The sequence below is a fragment of the Chaetodon trifascialis genome, chromosome 16, assembly GCF_039877785.1.
Source record: "Chaetodon trifascialis isolate fChaTrf1 chromosome 16, fChaTrf1.hap1, whole genome shotgun sequence".
Taxonomy (NCBI): domain Eukaryota; kingdom Metazoa; phylum Chordata; class Actinopteri; order Chaetodontiformes; family Chaetodontidae; genus Chaetodon; species Chaetodon trifascialis.
In genome coordinates this window covers 894,167-909,914 of record NC_092071.1, presented here as the reverse complement: position 1 = coordinate 909,914, position 15,748 = coordinate 894,167, and the positions used below count along the sequence as shown (strand labels likewise).

Here is a 15,748-nt window from a genome sequence, read left to right as displayed (position 1 = left end):
AACGTAAATGTAGTTCAGCTGCAGTGTTCGTGCCGTTAGTGTCAGTCTTGGTGGTTGTGACACCGCGAAGGTGCAAACCAACCTTAAACCAGTCTGTCTCAGTCTGAGGTCCGCCATCAAACCCCCGGCCAGGACCAGGACCAGGACCAGGACCTCTGAGGCTCCTGTGGTCTCTGCCACCATGACATTAGCAGATCCTTTAAGCCCTGAGAGGTGGGGGGGGTCTCCACAGGTCTGACTTGTTCCTGTGAATCCCAACGATGCCCGTCCCCCCTTCCCCATCGGCTTCACGTGTCTTCAAGGCATCTTTCAGGTGTCTTGCAGGCATCTCTCAGGCGTCTTCCAGGCGTCTCTCAGGCGTCTTCCAGGCATCTTCCAGGTGTCTTGCAGGCATCTCTCAGGCGTCTTCCAGGCATCTCTCAGGCGTCTTCCAGGCGTCTTCCAGGCGTCTTGCAGGCGTCTCTCAGGCGTCTTCCAGGCGTCTTCCAGGCGTCTTCCAGCTCCTCGTCCAGCTGAAAAACTCCTCTGCGTTCGCTCTCACCGCTCTCGTCCTCTGCATCGTTTTCGGCTGCATCTTAAAAGTGATGTTCACAGCTTGTTCTGCTGCTCCCCAGCGGCCAAAAAAGAAGAGTTAGTGTGAGTTCAATAGGTGTAAAACAAACAGGAGTCACAGATATCAATCAGTCTGAACACACGCCCACGCAGTCCTGAGGAGAGGTCTGAGCGGCGGCTCAGCATGTGGGCGTCCAGCCTGAACACAAAGCAGACGGGAGTTCAGTCAATGGTGAATCACTGAGGAGTGACTTGGATTTAAAGGCCTGATTCAATGAATATGATGGTGACTGGCAAAGAAATAATAATAACAACAATTTAGTAATAATATTCTTTATTTGTAAGACTCCTTTCACAGCAGAAATACACCTCAGAGTGATGTAAAACCATCCTTTCTGACATAAACTCACCTGAAAACAGCACAAAGTCAGTGTATTTAATGTTTTCTCGTCAGCTCCTTTGATTTCTCTGAATCTGAAGCAGCAACACGTCCCTGGACGTCCCCGGATCGGTTTCGCTGTCTCACCTGTACCTGTCTCACCATGCCTCCGTCAGCCCCACACAGGGCTGAACCCGTGAGCTCAGCTTTCTCTAACTCAGCTCATATTAAAATCCACTTTATTTGTGCCGTTCTGAGCTAAATTACCTCAGAAAGCTAAGTGCATTTAATTTGCTGCTCCCTTCAGACGTCCGTCCAAAGTTATGATTAATAACTCTGGTGTCAACGGGGCAGTCTCCAAAAATCCAGATGTATTTGAAAAATGCTAATTCATGTCGATATTTCCGTGGCCGGCGTGTGACACCAAGTCAGAGCCTGTTAGGAAGCATCCGCGCTGACCGCCCGCCTCCCGTATCCTCTCCAGTGCTGTTTCCATGGCGATGCCCCGCTTGTCGTGACTAAAAGAGAGAGGATGCTGGACGCTGAGGAGCTCGAAGGCTCTTCCAGAGATTGTCCATTTCCCTCCAAAGCAGGGCAGGTAGAGGGGAAGAGGCGTGGAGGGCAGCAGCGAACAAATTAAACACGCGGCTCAGAAAAGAGCTCTGAGATGAGCCACCGGCGGGCTCGAGGAGTGGGCGGTGAGACGCTTTCTTCCTAGAAATTAAGCTTTGGCGAAATGAGAGACGAGCAGAAACTGGAGGAAGTCAGACATAATGACTGGTTTTATGATGCATGTGGGTAAACACCACTGCTCTGCAGCACAAAGTCATTTTCAGAGTTAAAGACGCTCGTTCACAGCGAAGCTGCAGAAACTCAGCGTGAAGGAGAGCTGAGTCTGTGTCCTCAGACAGAAAGAGATGGATCACACGGTGGATCACACGGTGGATCACAGTGGATCACAGAGTGGATCACACGGTGGATCACACAGTGGATCACACGGTGGATCACACAGTGGATCACAGTGGATCACAGAGTGGATCACACGGTGGATCACACAGTGGATCACTGTGGATCACAGGGTGGATCACAGAGTGGATCACACGGTGGATCACACAGTGGATCACATGGTGGATCACAGTGGATCACAGTGGATCACACGGTGGATCACACAGTGGATCACATGGTGGATCACATGGTGGATCACAGTGGATCACACAGTGGATCACACGGTGGATCACAGTGGATCACACAGTGGATCACACGGTGGATCACAGTGGATCACACAGTGGATCACAGTGGATCACACAGTGGATCACACGACCTCTGGGACCCACTTTGATCCAGAACTTCAGCTTTTTAAACAACATGTGAATATTTAGAGCATCAAAGACCAAAGAACTACACAAACTACACACAAACTACACACAGTGAGCTTTAAAGCTGCGTTCAGTCTTTTTATTTTATTACTTCAAGCTAAAGCAGGTATCACATATGACGGCCATGTGTTCATCTCCTTCATCCTTCATGTGTTCATCCTCCCTCGTGATCGACTGAGCCTTTCCAGATCGCCCCTTTCATACCTGATCATGATCCTCTCACCTGTAGCCAGTGAACCTGTTTACCTGTTTGACGCAGCGTTCCAGTTCTCCTGAGTCGTGACGTTGACAAACTGTTCTCGCCCGTTTAGACGTCCGGCGGAGTGAAGCAGCGCTAAGCTTCCTTTGTGATTCTGATATTCGCTCCTCGTTCAGATCTGCTTTGGTCTTCAGCTCCTGATAAAAATATCTGGCTCTAGCTGCTAAATGTTCCTCCACGCGGCTGTTCGGTGCTGGGCGGACGTCGTGCAGCAGCTTTCTCAGAGCTTTACTGTGAACGTGGCTGCCTGCTGTGGCTGGAAATGAGGCTGATGAGGGCGGTGTGAGCGAGCCAAAGCAGCCGATTTATGAGCCGAACCAGTGCAGCTTTAAATGTAACCTGCAGAAAAAGTTTTTTCCACCTGACCGATGCTGCTGACATCGACACGTTTAAGGCTTTAAAAGCACTTTCGGGTCATTGTGTTTTCAGACTGCGTTCAGTCATAAACTGGCAGGTTATCCGAGCGGTCCGTCAGTGAGCTCAGTAACACTTCACACGGTAGATCCAGTTTATCCTGAACGCTGCAGCAGCACAGTGCTCCATCCAGTCGCTCCAGCTCTGCATCCAAAGAAGCCACCCCTTCCTGAGGAGCCGTTAAAAAGCTTCCTCAGGACTCCGCACGTTGCTTCCTGTTGCTGAGCTGCAGCCGCCGTCCTCACTGGTGAGTCGTCGTCTGTTTTGTCCAGATGCATTGTGGGAGCACACTCACTAATCAGGCTTCGCTTTGTGGAGGATCTCATTTTGTTGTCATGAAACCTGCAGCGGGCAAATCAACTCCCGGCCAGTAGTTTGTTTTTAAAAGCACCAAAGTGGTCCGGCGGTGAAAAGACACCATTTTGCTGCTCGCGCGGTGCTCGCTCCTCTCATCTCGCCTCCATCTCCTTCCTCTTAATGAAAGGGCATCCTGGTGGAAGATGCCAGCTGCTTTAGCTGATGGATACCTGCACTGACTAATTTCCCATCCGAGAGGTGAGCGCGTCAGGAAAGGACGCACCTGCCAGCGCGGCTGTCAGCGAGCGCCTGGAAGCGGCGGGATAATTGAGCCGCGCTCTCAGATCTAACGGTGGAGAGGAGCGCGGCGGGATAATGGCCACTTTGCTCAGAGTGGGATTGCGGCAGGTGAAGCGCAGGACTCGTCCCTTTAATCCAAGGACTGAGCTGTCACATTTGAATGTCGTTACAGAGACGAGGCTTTCGCTAAGTGGCTGCGCCACAACGTGGCAAACCTCGTCAGGAGTGGACGGGCGGCGGGCTGATTTGGGCTGAACGTGGCGGCGTTTAGTCGAGGGAAGGAGTTTGATGTGTGTGTTCTCGTGTGTGTGAAAACAACGTGGAAGGACGTGAAGAGTTTGGCCTCATTCCAGACGCTCTCCTCTCCGTTTGAACCTGGAGTCCACGCAGACTTCAGAGGTGGTCCGGGGTCGTCTGACTGTCAGAGGGACAGATGGCGTCGCACATCATGACTGCGTGACGTATCGGAGGGTTAAAGGGACGCAGCGGCGGTTTGATGCCTGTGAGCAATGGCTTTGATGGTGATCAGACGGTTTTGGCCTTGGTTGAATCTCAACCTGGAGAAGCAGATTTAGCATTAAAAGCTCGAAACCTGAGAACATAATGATGTCAGACCTCCGGTGATGAAGCAGCAGATCCACCAATCAGCAGAAACCCTGCAGAGACGCTCTGTGGTCATCAGATTAGACGTGAAGAGGCTGACTCTGCTGTCCCTGCTGTTCACACAAAGCATCATGGGAACTGATGTAAATAAGAACAGTTTGAGTGACTCCTTCAGTTTCATCAGGAGACTCAACAACTCAAACTCCACCAGTCTGTAATCCACACATGGAGTCTCAGGAGCACCAGTTCAACCAGTCTACAGCTACAGACTTCCCATGAAGACGACCTCAAACGAGTCCAGTGCCGACGACCACGACGACCACGACGACCACGACGACCACGACGACCACGACAACCACGACGACCACGACGACCACGACGACCACGACGACCACGACTCCTGAGTGATTCGCTGTGAAAGCGACAACACGAGTGGCCGTCCTAAGAAACCAGCCTGTGAATGAAGAGAGCGACGGAGTGAGGACGGACAAGAGACACGCGGACAGTTTACAGCGTCTGCACTGATGTTTCTGAAGGGACAGACGGAGTTTGATGAATCCTCTGAGGACGGCGGGGACGTCAAACATGGTGGGAGCCCTGGGTCACTGCAGGAATATTAAAATGTCCCCGGCTTGTTTTCCACGTTCGCTGCAGCTCGATTCTGAGAGCAGAGCAGAGCAGATTCAGTCCTGTCGGTGGAGTCTGACATCGGCGGCGCTCTGGGATCCCGTCATTTACGATGCACCTGATGCGAGCGCGCAGAGGTAGATGTGTTTGCGTTTTGAGGCTCGGAGCCGCTTTTGGGGCTCGCTTCAAATGAGGCACATATGCTGCATTAATTAGTTTGAAACTCACAACTGAGTGTGACAGGTGACAAACCGAGGCCCTCTGCACAACCTCGTCCTCCTCTCAGCAGCCACCTCCTGCTGGAAGCTAAGTGAACCTCTCAGGCTCCGTCTGGCTGCCGCATGATGAAACCGACAGAGAAGTGATGAAACCGACAGCGAGCTGTAATCAGATGTGATTTTTCTCCTCACCTGTGACATAAATCTGATGTTTTTAATCAGTCTGAGCAGCTCAAGCTGCCTGCAGTGACGATTTTTAAACAGGTCAACAGATGGCACAACTTTTACCACAACTGTTGTTTCATTGACCCGCCGAGCTGCTGAAGGTCCTGTGTGTGTGTGTGTGTGTGTGTGTGTGTGTGTGTGTGTGTGTGTGTGTGTGTGTGTGTGTGTGTGTGTGTGTGTGCGTGCGTGTGTGTGTGTGTGTGGTATTATCAGACTTTTCTTTGGAAGATGCAGACATTCATCTTCAAACATTGGTAATGCATCTTTCTTTATCATTTTAATGTTCCTGCTTTTATCTAAACTGTGTGCATCAGGCCACCAGATGCACACAAACACACACACACACACACACACACACACACACACACACACACACACACACACACACACACTCACTCACTCACTCACTCACTCACTCTTACTCACACACACACACACACCAGTGAAACAGTTCCACAGGAATCCAGGCTGTCAATCATCCTCATCTGGCGCCCGGCTCGGCTACCTGCTGAAACGATAACACCTGCTCCATCAGAGCAGCTCTCAGCGACTGCCTCCTCACAGCTTTTCAAAGCGCTCTCCTACCACTCAGCTTATTACCAGCAGTAATTACACATGAAGTAACGACATCAGACAGAAGGTGGTGTTATGCTTATGTTCTGTGTCAGCGATCGTCCCAGCTCTGCTCACTCATCACGACTGTTCACGTCACATTTGATCCCATTTCAGTCAGAAACGTTCTCAGGTTCAGATCTGTGATCCGTTTTCTTTCTTTGTGGACTTCTTGTCTAGTTTGTTGCGTCTTCCTGTTCCTCAGGTAAAATACATGAGATACAGGTGCAAGTGTTCACAAAATGCATCTCAGCCAGGTGTGAGAAGTTTGGACAGCGTGGCCACTTCTTAAAAAACAAGGCCGTCTGCAAGGCTGATGTTTAGTGTGCTAATATGCTAACATTTGCTAATTAGCACGGAGCATAAAGCAGAGCAGAGCTCTGTCTTCCTGTCAGTGCGTGATGATGGTCCAAGGCAACACGGTGGCAGAAAATATACCTTTAACTAAGTGTGCGGTGAAATGTGTCTTTATGTCCTGTCACGATGCGTCTCTTCATCAAAGACAGAGGACGTGCTCAGTCTGAGCGCCTCAGTTAGCTCACAGCATGTCAGCTGTTTGTTTTTTAGATGCTAGTTTTCATAGACCAAAGCAGGTGGCGGGCTTGAAGCTGGCATTATTCCTCCCGAGGCGTGCGACCTGCACGTCCCTCCTTTCTGAATGCTCTTATTAGAATTTGCATTTAGGCTCAATGTTGCCATGACAGCAGCAAAGTCTCACAACTTCCATGTGAGACGTCGTTCTGTTGCCAGCTCGGCTCGTGTCGGCATGGAGGACAACGAGGCGGAGGACAGAAAATTCTCGAGTGGATGAGGAAACACCTTCATTCAGCAGGCTGGGATCTGGTGAGATCCTGAAATAAATACGAACGTCTTCATGTGCAGCTCCAGCCCTTCGCAGACGCTTCCCTGCAGGCTTTGCTCACTCTCTCGTGCCCTTTTCCTCCCTCGTGTGTGAACCGGTCTGAGTGTCGGCAGACGAACTTTCCCCGGTTTCATTCCACGAAGCTACAACTGGGGATTTGTCGCTGCGCTGACGTTTGTGTTAAAGATCCGTCAATAAACAGCCTCAGCGCTCAGCGCAAATAAGACAAAGCCAGTCCTGGAGATGAGCCGTCACCGGCTTCACTCGCTCTCGGCTGCACTCACGTAACTTCTGGCTATAATGTGAGCTGTATATGAAATACATTTCCTCTGCCCCCGACGCCATCCATGCATGTAAGCTGGTCTCCGTTTCCTTTGAGGTGAGGCTTGGATTAGAGGCCGACACCATGCACTCAGCCCGCTAAAGGATTTTATTATCACTGCGGGTCTTTGTCAGCGGCGCTACAGCAGACAGAGATTGTGCCACAACACTGCTCCTCAAAGACGTCCCACATAGCGCGACAACGCAGGCGTAGAGCGGCGGCGGCGATGATGATGAGGAAGCATTCTGCTCGCCTCATCTCTACGTCATGGCCCAGTTCTGCCTTTTCTCATGACGCTGCGGCGTTCGGCTGTGAGCAGGTCTGTGCAGCAAAGGTCAAAGGTCACCGAGTCCTTCGGGGTTCTTTTGAATGACCTCTGTGTGCTGCTTCAGGAGAAGCTGCTGCAGCGCCTGTTTGAAACCGTCCCTCCGGCTTCTCAACAACTGCTCGTCCAATCAGCTCCACATGGGTGCTGAGCTGTGCAGCTGCCATGACGCAGTTTCATCCTGCAGCTCTGCTGGACTGCAAACATCGATTCACTGTCTATAGATGAGCCACGGATGGGACTTCAGCTTGGTCAAGCAACTTCATAACCAACGTGAGATAATCTGGCTGCTGTCTTTGCTAACAGCTAGTTGCTTTGGACCAGACTATTCCTTGGAACAAAGCCTTCAGCTCAAAGTTTCATCACTGATTCTTGAAATGTTTTTTTAGCATACTGCTCCAATGAAACACCTCTGGCCTCTTTTCCTTCTTCTGGTCTTGAATGTTCTGTGGCGAGCGACGAAGAGCGAGCTGTACCCAGCATGCCGTTCAGCGGTGTGACAGTTAATAGAGGTCCCCTCTCAATGCAGACACAGTGTGTCCTTCTGCCAGGGGAACACAGGACTAATAAATATGTCGAGTAGATCTCAAGAGCTCGCACTGAAGCTGCACTGCCAGATGTGACGCCGACCAGATGAACAGCTGCTGAGAAAGTCGAAGGACAGATGGACGGACAAACAGAGACAGAGACTCCTTCCATGTTAGTCAGATGAAGACAGCGTCCACGCTGACTTGAACACATTTGGAACGACGTCTGTTCACACACACTGCGGCTTCTCTTATTTAAGTATCTGTGATTAAACGATTCTATGAAATTTCAATTACAACAGTCCTTCTGAGACTTGCTGCCATTGTTTACATCCGTGTTTTCCCTGGTGGGAGCCGGCGTGATGCACAGGACGTGTGAGAGCATGCAGCGGTGACGCGGTGGACTCGCTTTGAATTCCTGGTTTCAGCCTCGACGGGACGAGTTGCAGCTGGTTCAGATGTTTGCACGTTAAAGTTCACTGAAGTTGAACATTACTTTTACTTGGATTTAATATTTCGCTCAGTGTAAATATTATGTGGAACCAGCTGACGGAGAATATCAGCATGTTCTGAGGGAAAAGTCTCGACACCTGTCGGACGGAGCGTCATTAAATTTGTCCCCCTCAGGTTGATCGTCCCTTAACTTTCCTCTCGCATCATCAGCGGCTCAAATTAAAGTTGTGGACGTCGGTTTGTGACCAGATTCCTGCAAACCTTCCCATCCAGCTCAGCTCTGCTCGATGCTAACGTGAGCGCCTTAGCATCGAGCAGAGCTGCTAACGCTGGATTTAAGGCGTGAACCACGTGGTCTGAGTTGATCGAGTAAACCCGTGTCGACCACTGAGGCTGAAACGAATGATCCGGCCGTCCTGACAGGATTGAGGACCGTGCACGCTGCACACCAGAGGAACGTCAGCCAAGAGCGAAGCTGCAAACAGCCACAGCTCTTCGTTCATTGGTCGATTCACGGAAACAGGTCGAGCGAGGGGAGCGATGGGGGGCTCAGGCCCGGGTGCGACCTTGACCGGAGGATGTGCTGTCTGTTGACTGCGTGGATGGAAATGTGTCCATTGTCTCAGGCTTCTTTTCCAGGATTAGTCCCTCGTCTCCTTGGCACGGTTCCTTCACCCCGGCCGGCTGCTGTGTACACAGATCCACACAAAGCCCCCGATGTCATTTCACTGATGCTATTCTGTCTCCTCTGCTGTTATTATCAGTGCACCAGGAATGGGGGAGACACAGGACTTGACTGGAGGGAGTCAGTTTAATCAACGCCTTGCTTTTCTGTGACTTTGACCTTGATGAGATTTTCCTCTTTGGAGCGCTTTAACACACTTTGACTTATTTACTTTCTGCCTTCTGATGATCCGTGATGTCTCTCATGTCTTTATGATGAACACGTCACCAAATGTCAGCCGCTCAGTTTGACCTTATCTCTGTTAAAACCAAGAGATTACGTTTTCTGACATGGAGGAGGGGGGGGGGGGGGGGCTCTGCAGCGCACACAAACCGGGTCTTTGGCCACCTTTCATAACCACAAGTATAAATCCTGGAGAGTTTTTCGGCCGTGGCTGAAACGGCTGAACGGAGGCAGCTCAGTGACAGCGGGATGGGGGGGGGCGTCCGTGGGAGGCGGGGGGGTTATAATCACGCATGAGAGAAAAAAGGGCAGGCTGCTGGAAGGAGAGAAGCTCCACCGGGCTTCTTTTTTCCAAACAGTGTCCCCATTAACACGACTGATGTGCATCTCTGCAACAAGCTGCAAACTCATTTGGCCTTGGGAGCCATCGAGAGTCCTCGATGCGTTCGGATAAGTCACTCCTGAGACCACTAAAAGCCATTATTAGAAGGTGTTTATTGAGCTAGCCGTGGCCCAGATACAGCATAATATCCTGAGAACAGTTATAGCCCATAATTATATTAGGTTTTGGATGAAGACCGGCTATGATTAGACAAGTGATGAATCGCTCCATCAGAGAAAAAAACTGGTCCTCTTGGCTTATTTTAGGAAAACATTTGCTTTCCGTCTTATTGTTCGACATCACAAACACAATTCATCACCTGGACGAAGGTTTGAGGCGTCTGCGTTTGAGTTTCTGTCACAAAGCTGAAATCCAGCAGCGGGAGTGTCTCAGTGTCCTCGCTGCTTCGTCTCTCTGAGTAACAGCAAAGTGGAAATTCAGTTCTGTTTTGTTCATCTGACATCTTTAATAAGCGCAGTGCAATGCTGGTTGCATTATGGGAAATGTAGGTTCCATCGTTTTGTCTCAGTCTGTGAAACGTGTTGCTGCATCAGATTCAGAAAAAACAATGAAGCTGATGAGGAAAACCCTTAAATGCATTGACTTTGAGCTGTTTTCAGGTCAGTTTATGGCAGAGAGGATCACAGACATTGGGTTTTATTCATGCACTGCCTCTTAAATAACTTCTTTCTTAGAGAAATAGTTTTCGTCCAATGCATTATTTTGTTTTCTTCCTCTGCTCAGAGCTGTTTTTCCTTTATTCAGCTGTAGTTTATTGAGCTGTAGTTTATTGAGCTGTAGTTTATTCGGCTGTAGTTTATTCGGCTGTAGTTTATTCGGCTGTATCTGAGCACGTGGAGCGTCCCCTGCCTGACATCTTCAGTCGTCTCTGGTTTTCTCGTTACTGTAACAGACACCAGCAGTAATGAAGCCTTTCAATCACAGACGACACGTTTCCTTCGTGACGCTGGCGTTTAATCACTTCCTTTCAACTTTATTTGACCCTGAGGCTGCTTTCTCTTTGGCCCGGCGTGTCTGTAATGGCGCTGTTGTCTTCTGACGTCTTAAACAGGCTCAGTAAACCTGAGGCCGAGTCGCTCTGTATGCAGGCAGAGCTGCGCTGCCGAGAGGCGAGAGATTTAACTGACATCTTTAAATAGGTTCAATGAATAGGTTCACTGGGACTTTAATCACATTCAGTCTTTAGCTGAGCGTTGAGGGCAAAGCACTGAAAGAAAACTGTTGAATTAACATGAAAAAGTAACGCAGATTAGAATCATGTTTCCTGAAAACGATGTGCTCATCATCAATTTCCTGTTATTTACTCAGCTAACAGACTTTTCATGTCAGCTGGGTCTTTCTTTATGTCCAGTTGTGTCCCAGTAACACGACTGGGAATGAGCTAAAACACGTTCTGCAGTGAAAGGCGTAAAGCAAAGAGAGACGCTGCAGATCTGAGGTCAGCGAGCTGAAGTCAGATTGATGAAGCAGCAGACGGGCTCCTCGTTTCATCTGAATAACTCACTTCCTAACATGAATCCACGTTGTGTTTCTGCTCGTTGATCTGCACATTAACAAAGTAAATGTTGTTCCTCACACGTCTCACCACCGTGAAGACTTGGCCTTCTGCTGACGCTCCGTCGCTGCTGGAGGACGGCAGATATCTGTGAAAACCAGTGAGATGGTGCAGGCGTCGAGTCCGAGCTGCTGTCCAAGGCTCGCTCGCCCTCGCACACCTGGCCGAGCTGTTTCACTCCTCAGCAGGTGTCACGAAGCTCAGGAGAAGAATAGCGTGAAGGCTGAGAAGCGATGTGAGGGCTGATGCTAGCGCGGCTAACAGCTGCATTCAGGTCGCTGGTTCGGCTGAAATATCTTCAAAGAGCATCTGAAACTCTGCCTGCTCAGTTTTAATCACCTTCAGTGCAGAAAGCAGCGAGCAGACTTTAAATGAAGTGAACACGGCTGAAAGTGTCTGAACAGAAACGTGAATGAGCTGCGCAGTACACACCAACTCCACATTTGTGAAGCGAACAATCCGTCAGCTCTGTTTTCGGGGGTGGATGGATGCTCTGATGACACCCCCACCCGCATGGCGCTGCTGTCTCCTCTATCTGCAGGCAGCACGGGCGCACCACTGAAATCACTAATGCTTAATTAGCAGATTAGAAGATCCAATTAGGAGATCTCCTCTGTGTGGAATCAAGCCTCTGTCAACACGTCCAATGAAAATGAGATACTCCATGTTCGCACTTCAGGTGGGTGTTCCTCCCCCGCCTCGGTGACCCCTCGTGATTGACTGCTGCGTGCTTTGTTTAGCCCCGTGGACACTTTGTTTGAAGCTCATTTGTGATTAATCATTCATATTTCAGACTGAGCTGCGTGTCAGCGTTCAGATAAGTCCAGACCGAAAGGACGCCGTGAAAACGAGTCCGACTCTGCTCGGCCGGCTTCTCCTTCCTCTCATATCCATCAGATTTAGCAGCGTGGTTCTAATTACGTCGATATGAACGATAAGAAAACAGGTCCAGGAATCGTGTTTTTGTCCTAACTTTCGTTCAGACGGACGTCCTGCCTCTCAGTTTTACTCTCAGAGCATCAAGTACGATTGTTGCCTGTGATACGGAGCAGTAACATCCACCATCATCGAACATATCTGCCAAAGCAAAGCAGGATCTGGACTGGAGGATGATGATGAGGACCTTCATGGATGAAGACTGGCTGTCAGAGCTACTGATGTGCCGTCAAACTTTAGACTTGATCAGTGTTGTCCAGAAGAGACTCACTCGCGCTCGGCCGCTCAGCTGACGAGGGTCTCGGTGACCGTCAGGTTTTATTTCCGCCTCTGTAGGTGTGTTCTGTGGCTGGTTTAACTCCCGCTGTGGGATAATAACACAAATCCAGTGGATTTCAGCAGGTGACTAATTGCTGAAGACTCCTTCGTTTGGTGTCATGGAGACTTCCAGAGACAGACAGCACGTCCTCTGCCGCTGTCGTCCTTAAAAACAGGCCTCTTCAAATTCTTTAAATTTGAAGCCCAGAAACCTTTTTAATTGAACCGTTGGCTTCATCGTTCCATCAGGAACTCTTAACGTGACGAATCCCACATTTACTTTTTAATCAAACCCACCTTCAAGAACACTTCGCTGCAGTTCAGAGAAAAGAGGACGGCGGTGATGAAAGCACAGGTCTGCTGTAGGTAAGCACGCTAACGCTTCCAGCAGACGTTCGCCGTCCCCAGAAGATGTCTCCTGCAGATTCTGTAGACCTGCTTTCTCCATCTTTGAGTCCCCGCCAGATACTGTGACAGTGAACTTCTGTGTCTGAGATTCTGGTGGAGATCACAAAGTTTCCAGAGATACTAACTATGTCAGAGTGAGTTTTGGTGAAATGGGCATAAAGTGATGCATCAGACATGTAGGATATGTGTTTGATGGGACGGTCGTATGAGAACTGAGGACTTCTCTTCGTGTGAGCATCATGTAGCTTCAGTGAGAGCTGCCAGCATTGCTAAGATTCAAGCAAACTGGGGGGAAACTGCTTCCAGTGCAGCTTGCTGTGGATATTCATTGTCCTCTCAATCAGTTTCTGAGAACTTTGCCTCTAGCACCACCAGCAGGCCAGACTGGGCAGCACTGGGAGGGCCGAGCGTCGTATGAAATGAAGCATCAGATCACATGATGGAAAGATCTCATGTCATTCATCTGAACAAGTAAAGTTTGAATCAGACGACCAAGAACGACCCCCCCACGCCCCCCCACCACCACCACCACCACCACCACCACCACCCTGACCGCAGCGCTCACACCAAACACGCCTCGCCACCCCCCCGAGGCCGGAGTCCACATTAACATCGTAATAGGAAAGTGTGTTAAATCACAGCTTTAGCGGCCTGACAAGAGCGAATTGGATGTCAGGAGGATTCGTGCTCACTTTAATTGAATCTGCCCAGCACTAAGAAAGAAAATCTGAAGTCAAAATAACCTATTAGATCTATCAGGTCATGTTTTGTTGAGCCTGACAGATAGCACTGCTCCGCCACCCCCCACCTCTGTGCTTCCTGCAGGTTGGGGGGTGCAGGAGTGGAGGTGGGCGCAGCTGATGTTATCCACCATGTTTCTCTCCGTTTCTGTTATTTGTTAATAAATTGTGGCCGACTCTTTCTGTTTCCTGGAGCTCACTCAGCAAATCCCCTGACTGAGACACAACTAGCTGGAGCAGCTTGTGGGGGGGTTCTAGTGAGCTACTACAGCTAATGGATGGTGGGGGCTGCTCCTCGTGGTCTGATTGCTAAGAGGAGGCTGTTTGGTCCATTCCCTGTTCTCCACGTGCAGATCAGCTGCTCGCTGCGACGGCGTCTGAAGTTCAAAGCACAGAAACGCGTCAGTTACATCGACGCTGCTTTACAGAATGAAGTCAAGGTCACATCTCACCTCCTCTCCACCCGTCCCTCCCGCTGTCCTGTGCATTACAGTGCGGTGCTGGTGATGAAAACATGCGCTCCATCTTTGCGCTGCGATTGGCCGATCTCATCTACAACCAGATACTTTGGGTTGTCATGGATCCCTGCACCCAATCAGCAGCTTTCACACAGCATTACAGGCGAGAGCGTCGGGCTCGTCAGCCAGGCCCGGGCGTTTGTTTACTTAATGCCATCTCAGATCAGCTGTTTCTTCTAAAAAACATTCATTTTTATAAGCATTGAACTTAACGGTGATGAGGACACGTGCAGTAGGTTGACGAGGAAAAAATACTGCGTGTAGTTTCAGCGTTCGGCGTCTTCTCGGTGCTCCTCGCTCCTCATTGGAGACGTGTTAACAGGTTGATTATGTATTCCGCTGGATCGGCTGAGGTCAAACTGTTTGCCGCCGTCAGTGTTGCAGGGAAAATTCTCCATGTCTGAACAGAAGGCGTAGACGGCGCTGATGGGATTCATAGGAACTGCAAGAAGACTGAAGAGGGAGATGAAACCAGCATGAAATACAGGCTTTCATACACGAGATGAACGCTGTGGAAACACAAATAAAACAGAATGTGATAACTCTAATCCTCTCAGACAAGAGCTCACCTGAAAGCAGCACAAAGTCAATACATCTCATGTTCTTCCTCATCAGCTTCATTGATTTCTGTAAATATCTGCTGACTGTGAATCTGATGCAGCGACACGTTGTAAAGGTGTGGAACGCTGCAGAAACACCTGTTTGGATCATTTCCTCAGTGAATGTGGTGAATGTGGTTCCTCACAGTCCAGCAGGAATATGATCATTCCTCCCGCTGAGTGCTGAGTGCTTATTAGCGTATCAGCCAGATAAAAGGAGCTCCGCTGGTGCCGGGAGGTGACCTGCTCTTACCTCTTATTAGTCAGAAGCAAACAGAAGAACACACCTGGTGACGTTTTCTACCTGTGTTCCTTTAGATGTGAAGACATGAAGAGCTGAACCAGTTCAGTCCAGTTCAGTCCAGTTCAGCCTCAGACAAACAGTCATGTTTTGGTTAGACATGTCTGGAGTTGGTGGTGGACATGTCTGTCCACTGAACTCTTACTGATGAACAACCAATGAGGTGTTGTTTGTCTCAAAGCAGTCTGCTTAGAGACAGGAGACCACCTGGTCTGTCCCTGTCCATCACTTCTGTTCAAGCAGCAGACCTCTGGCCTGCAGTCTAATCTACGTCTCTATCTGAGGACACCTCAGGAGGGACGAAGTGTCCTGCTGTCCCCACAGTGTAACGCTGAGTTCAGTTCTGTCTGTCCACGCTGAGTTTGACCTTTCTCTGCTTTCAGATTCGCGAGCTGGAGAAGGAGCGCCCAGAACGGTGGACCACGCGGTGATCGGAGGAGTGGTGGCCGTGGTCGTCTTCGCCATGCTCTGTCTACTCATCGTCCTGGGCCGTTACTTTGCAAGACACAAAGGTAGAACACCTGAACATGAAGCTTTATAACCAACACGTTTGATTTTCTCTCAGACTAACATTAATCGGGAAGATTATTACATCCAGAAGGTGTAACGAGGAGTTCGTCCAATCAGCGCTCAGCTGCCGCACAGATTCAGTCTGAATAAAACCACAAACAGGAGCTGAAAGTATTCAAAGACACGAGTGAGGGAGCACTGA

General features: G+C 49.8%; 1 protein-coding gene across 6 annotated transcripts in view; it reads left to right on the top strand.

The window, feature by feature from the left end:
* cadm1a (cell adhesion molecule 1a) overlaps nucleotides 1-15,748 on the top strand; it is a 296,308-nt gene that overhangs the window by 278,320 nt on the left and 2,240 nt on the right. For all 6 annotated transcript variants that reach the window (XM_070983857.1, XM_070983855.1, XM_070983856.1 and 3 more), the window contains one exon: nucleotides 15,420-15,548. In XM_070983857.1, coding sequence (XP_070839958.1) covers nucleotides 15,420-15,548 — 129 coding nt within the window. The remainder of the gene's footprint in view (nucleotides 1-15,419; nucleotides 15,549-15,748) is intronic.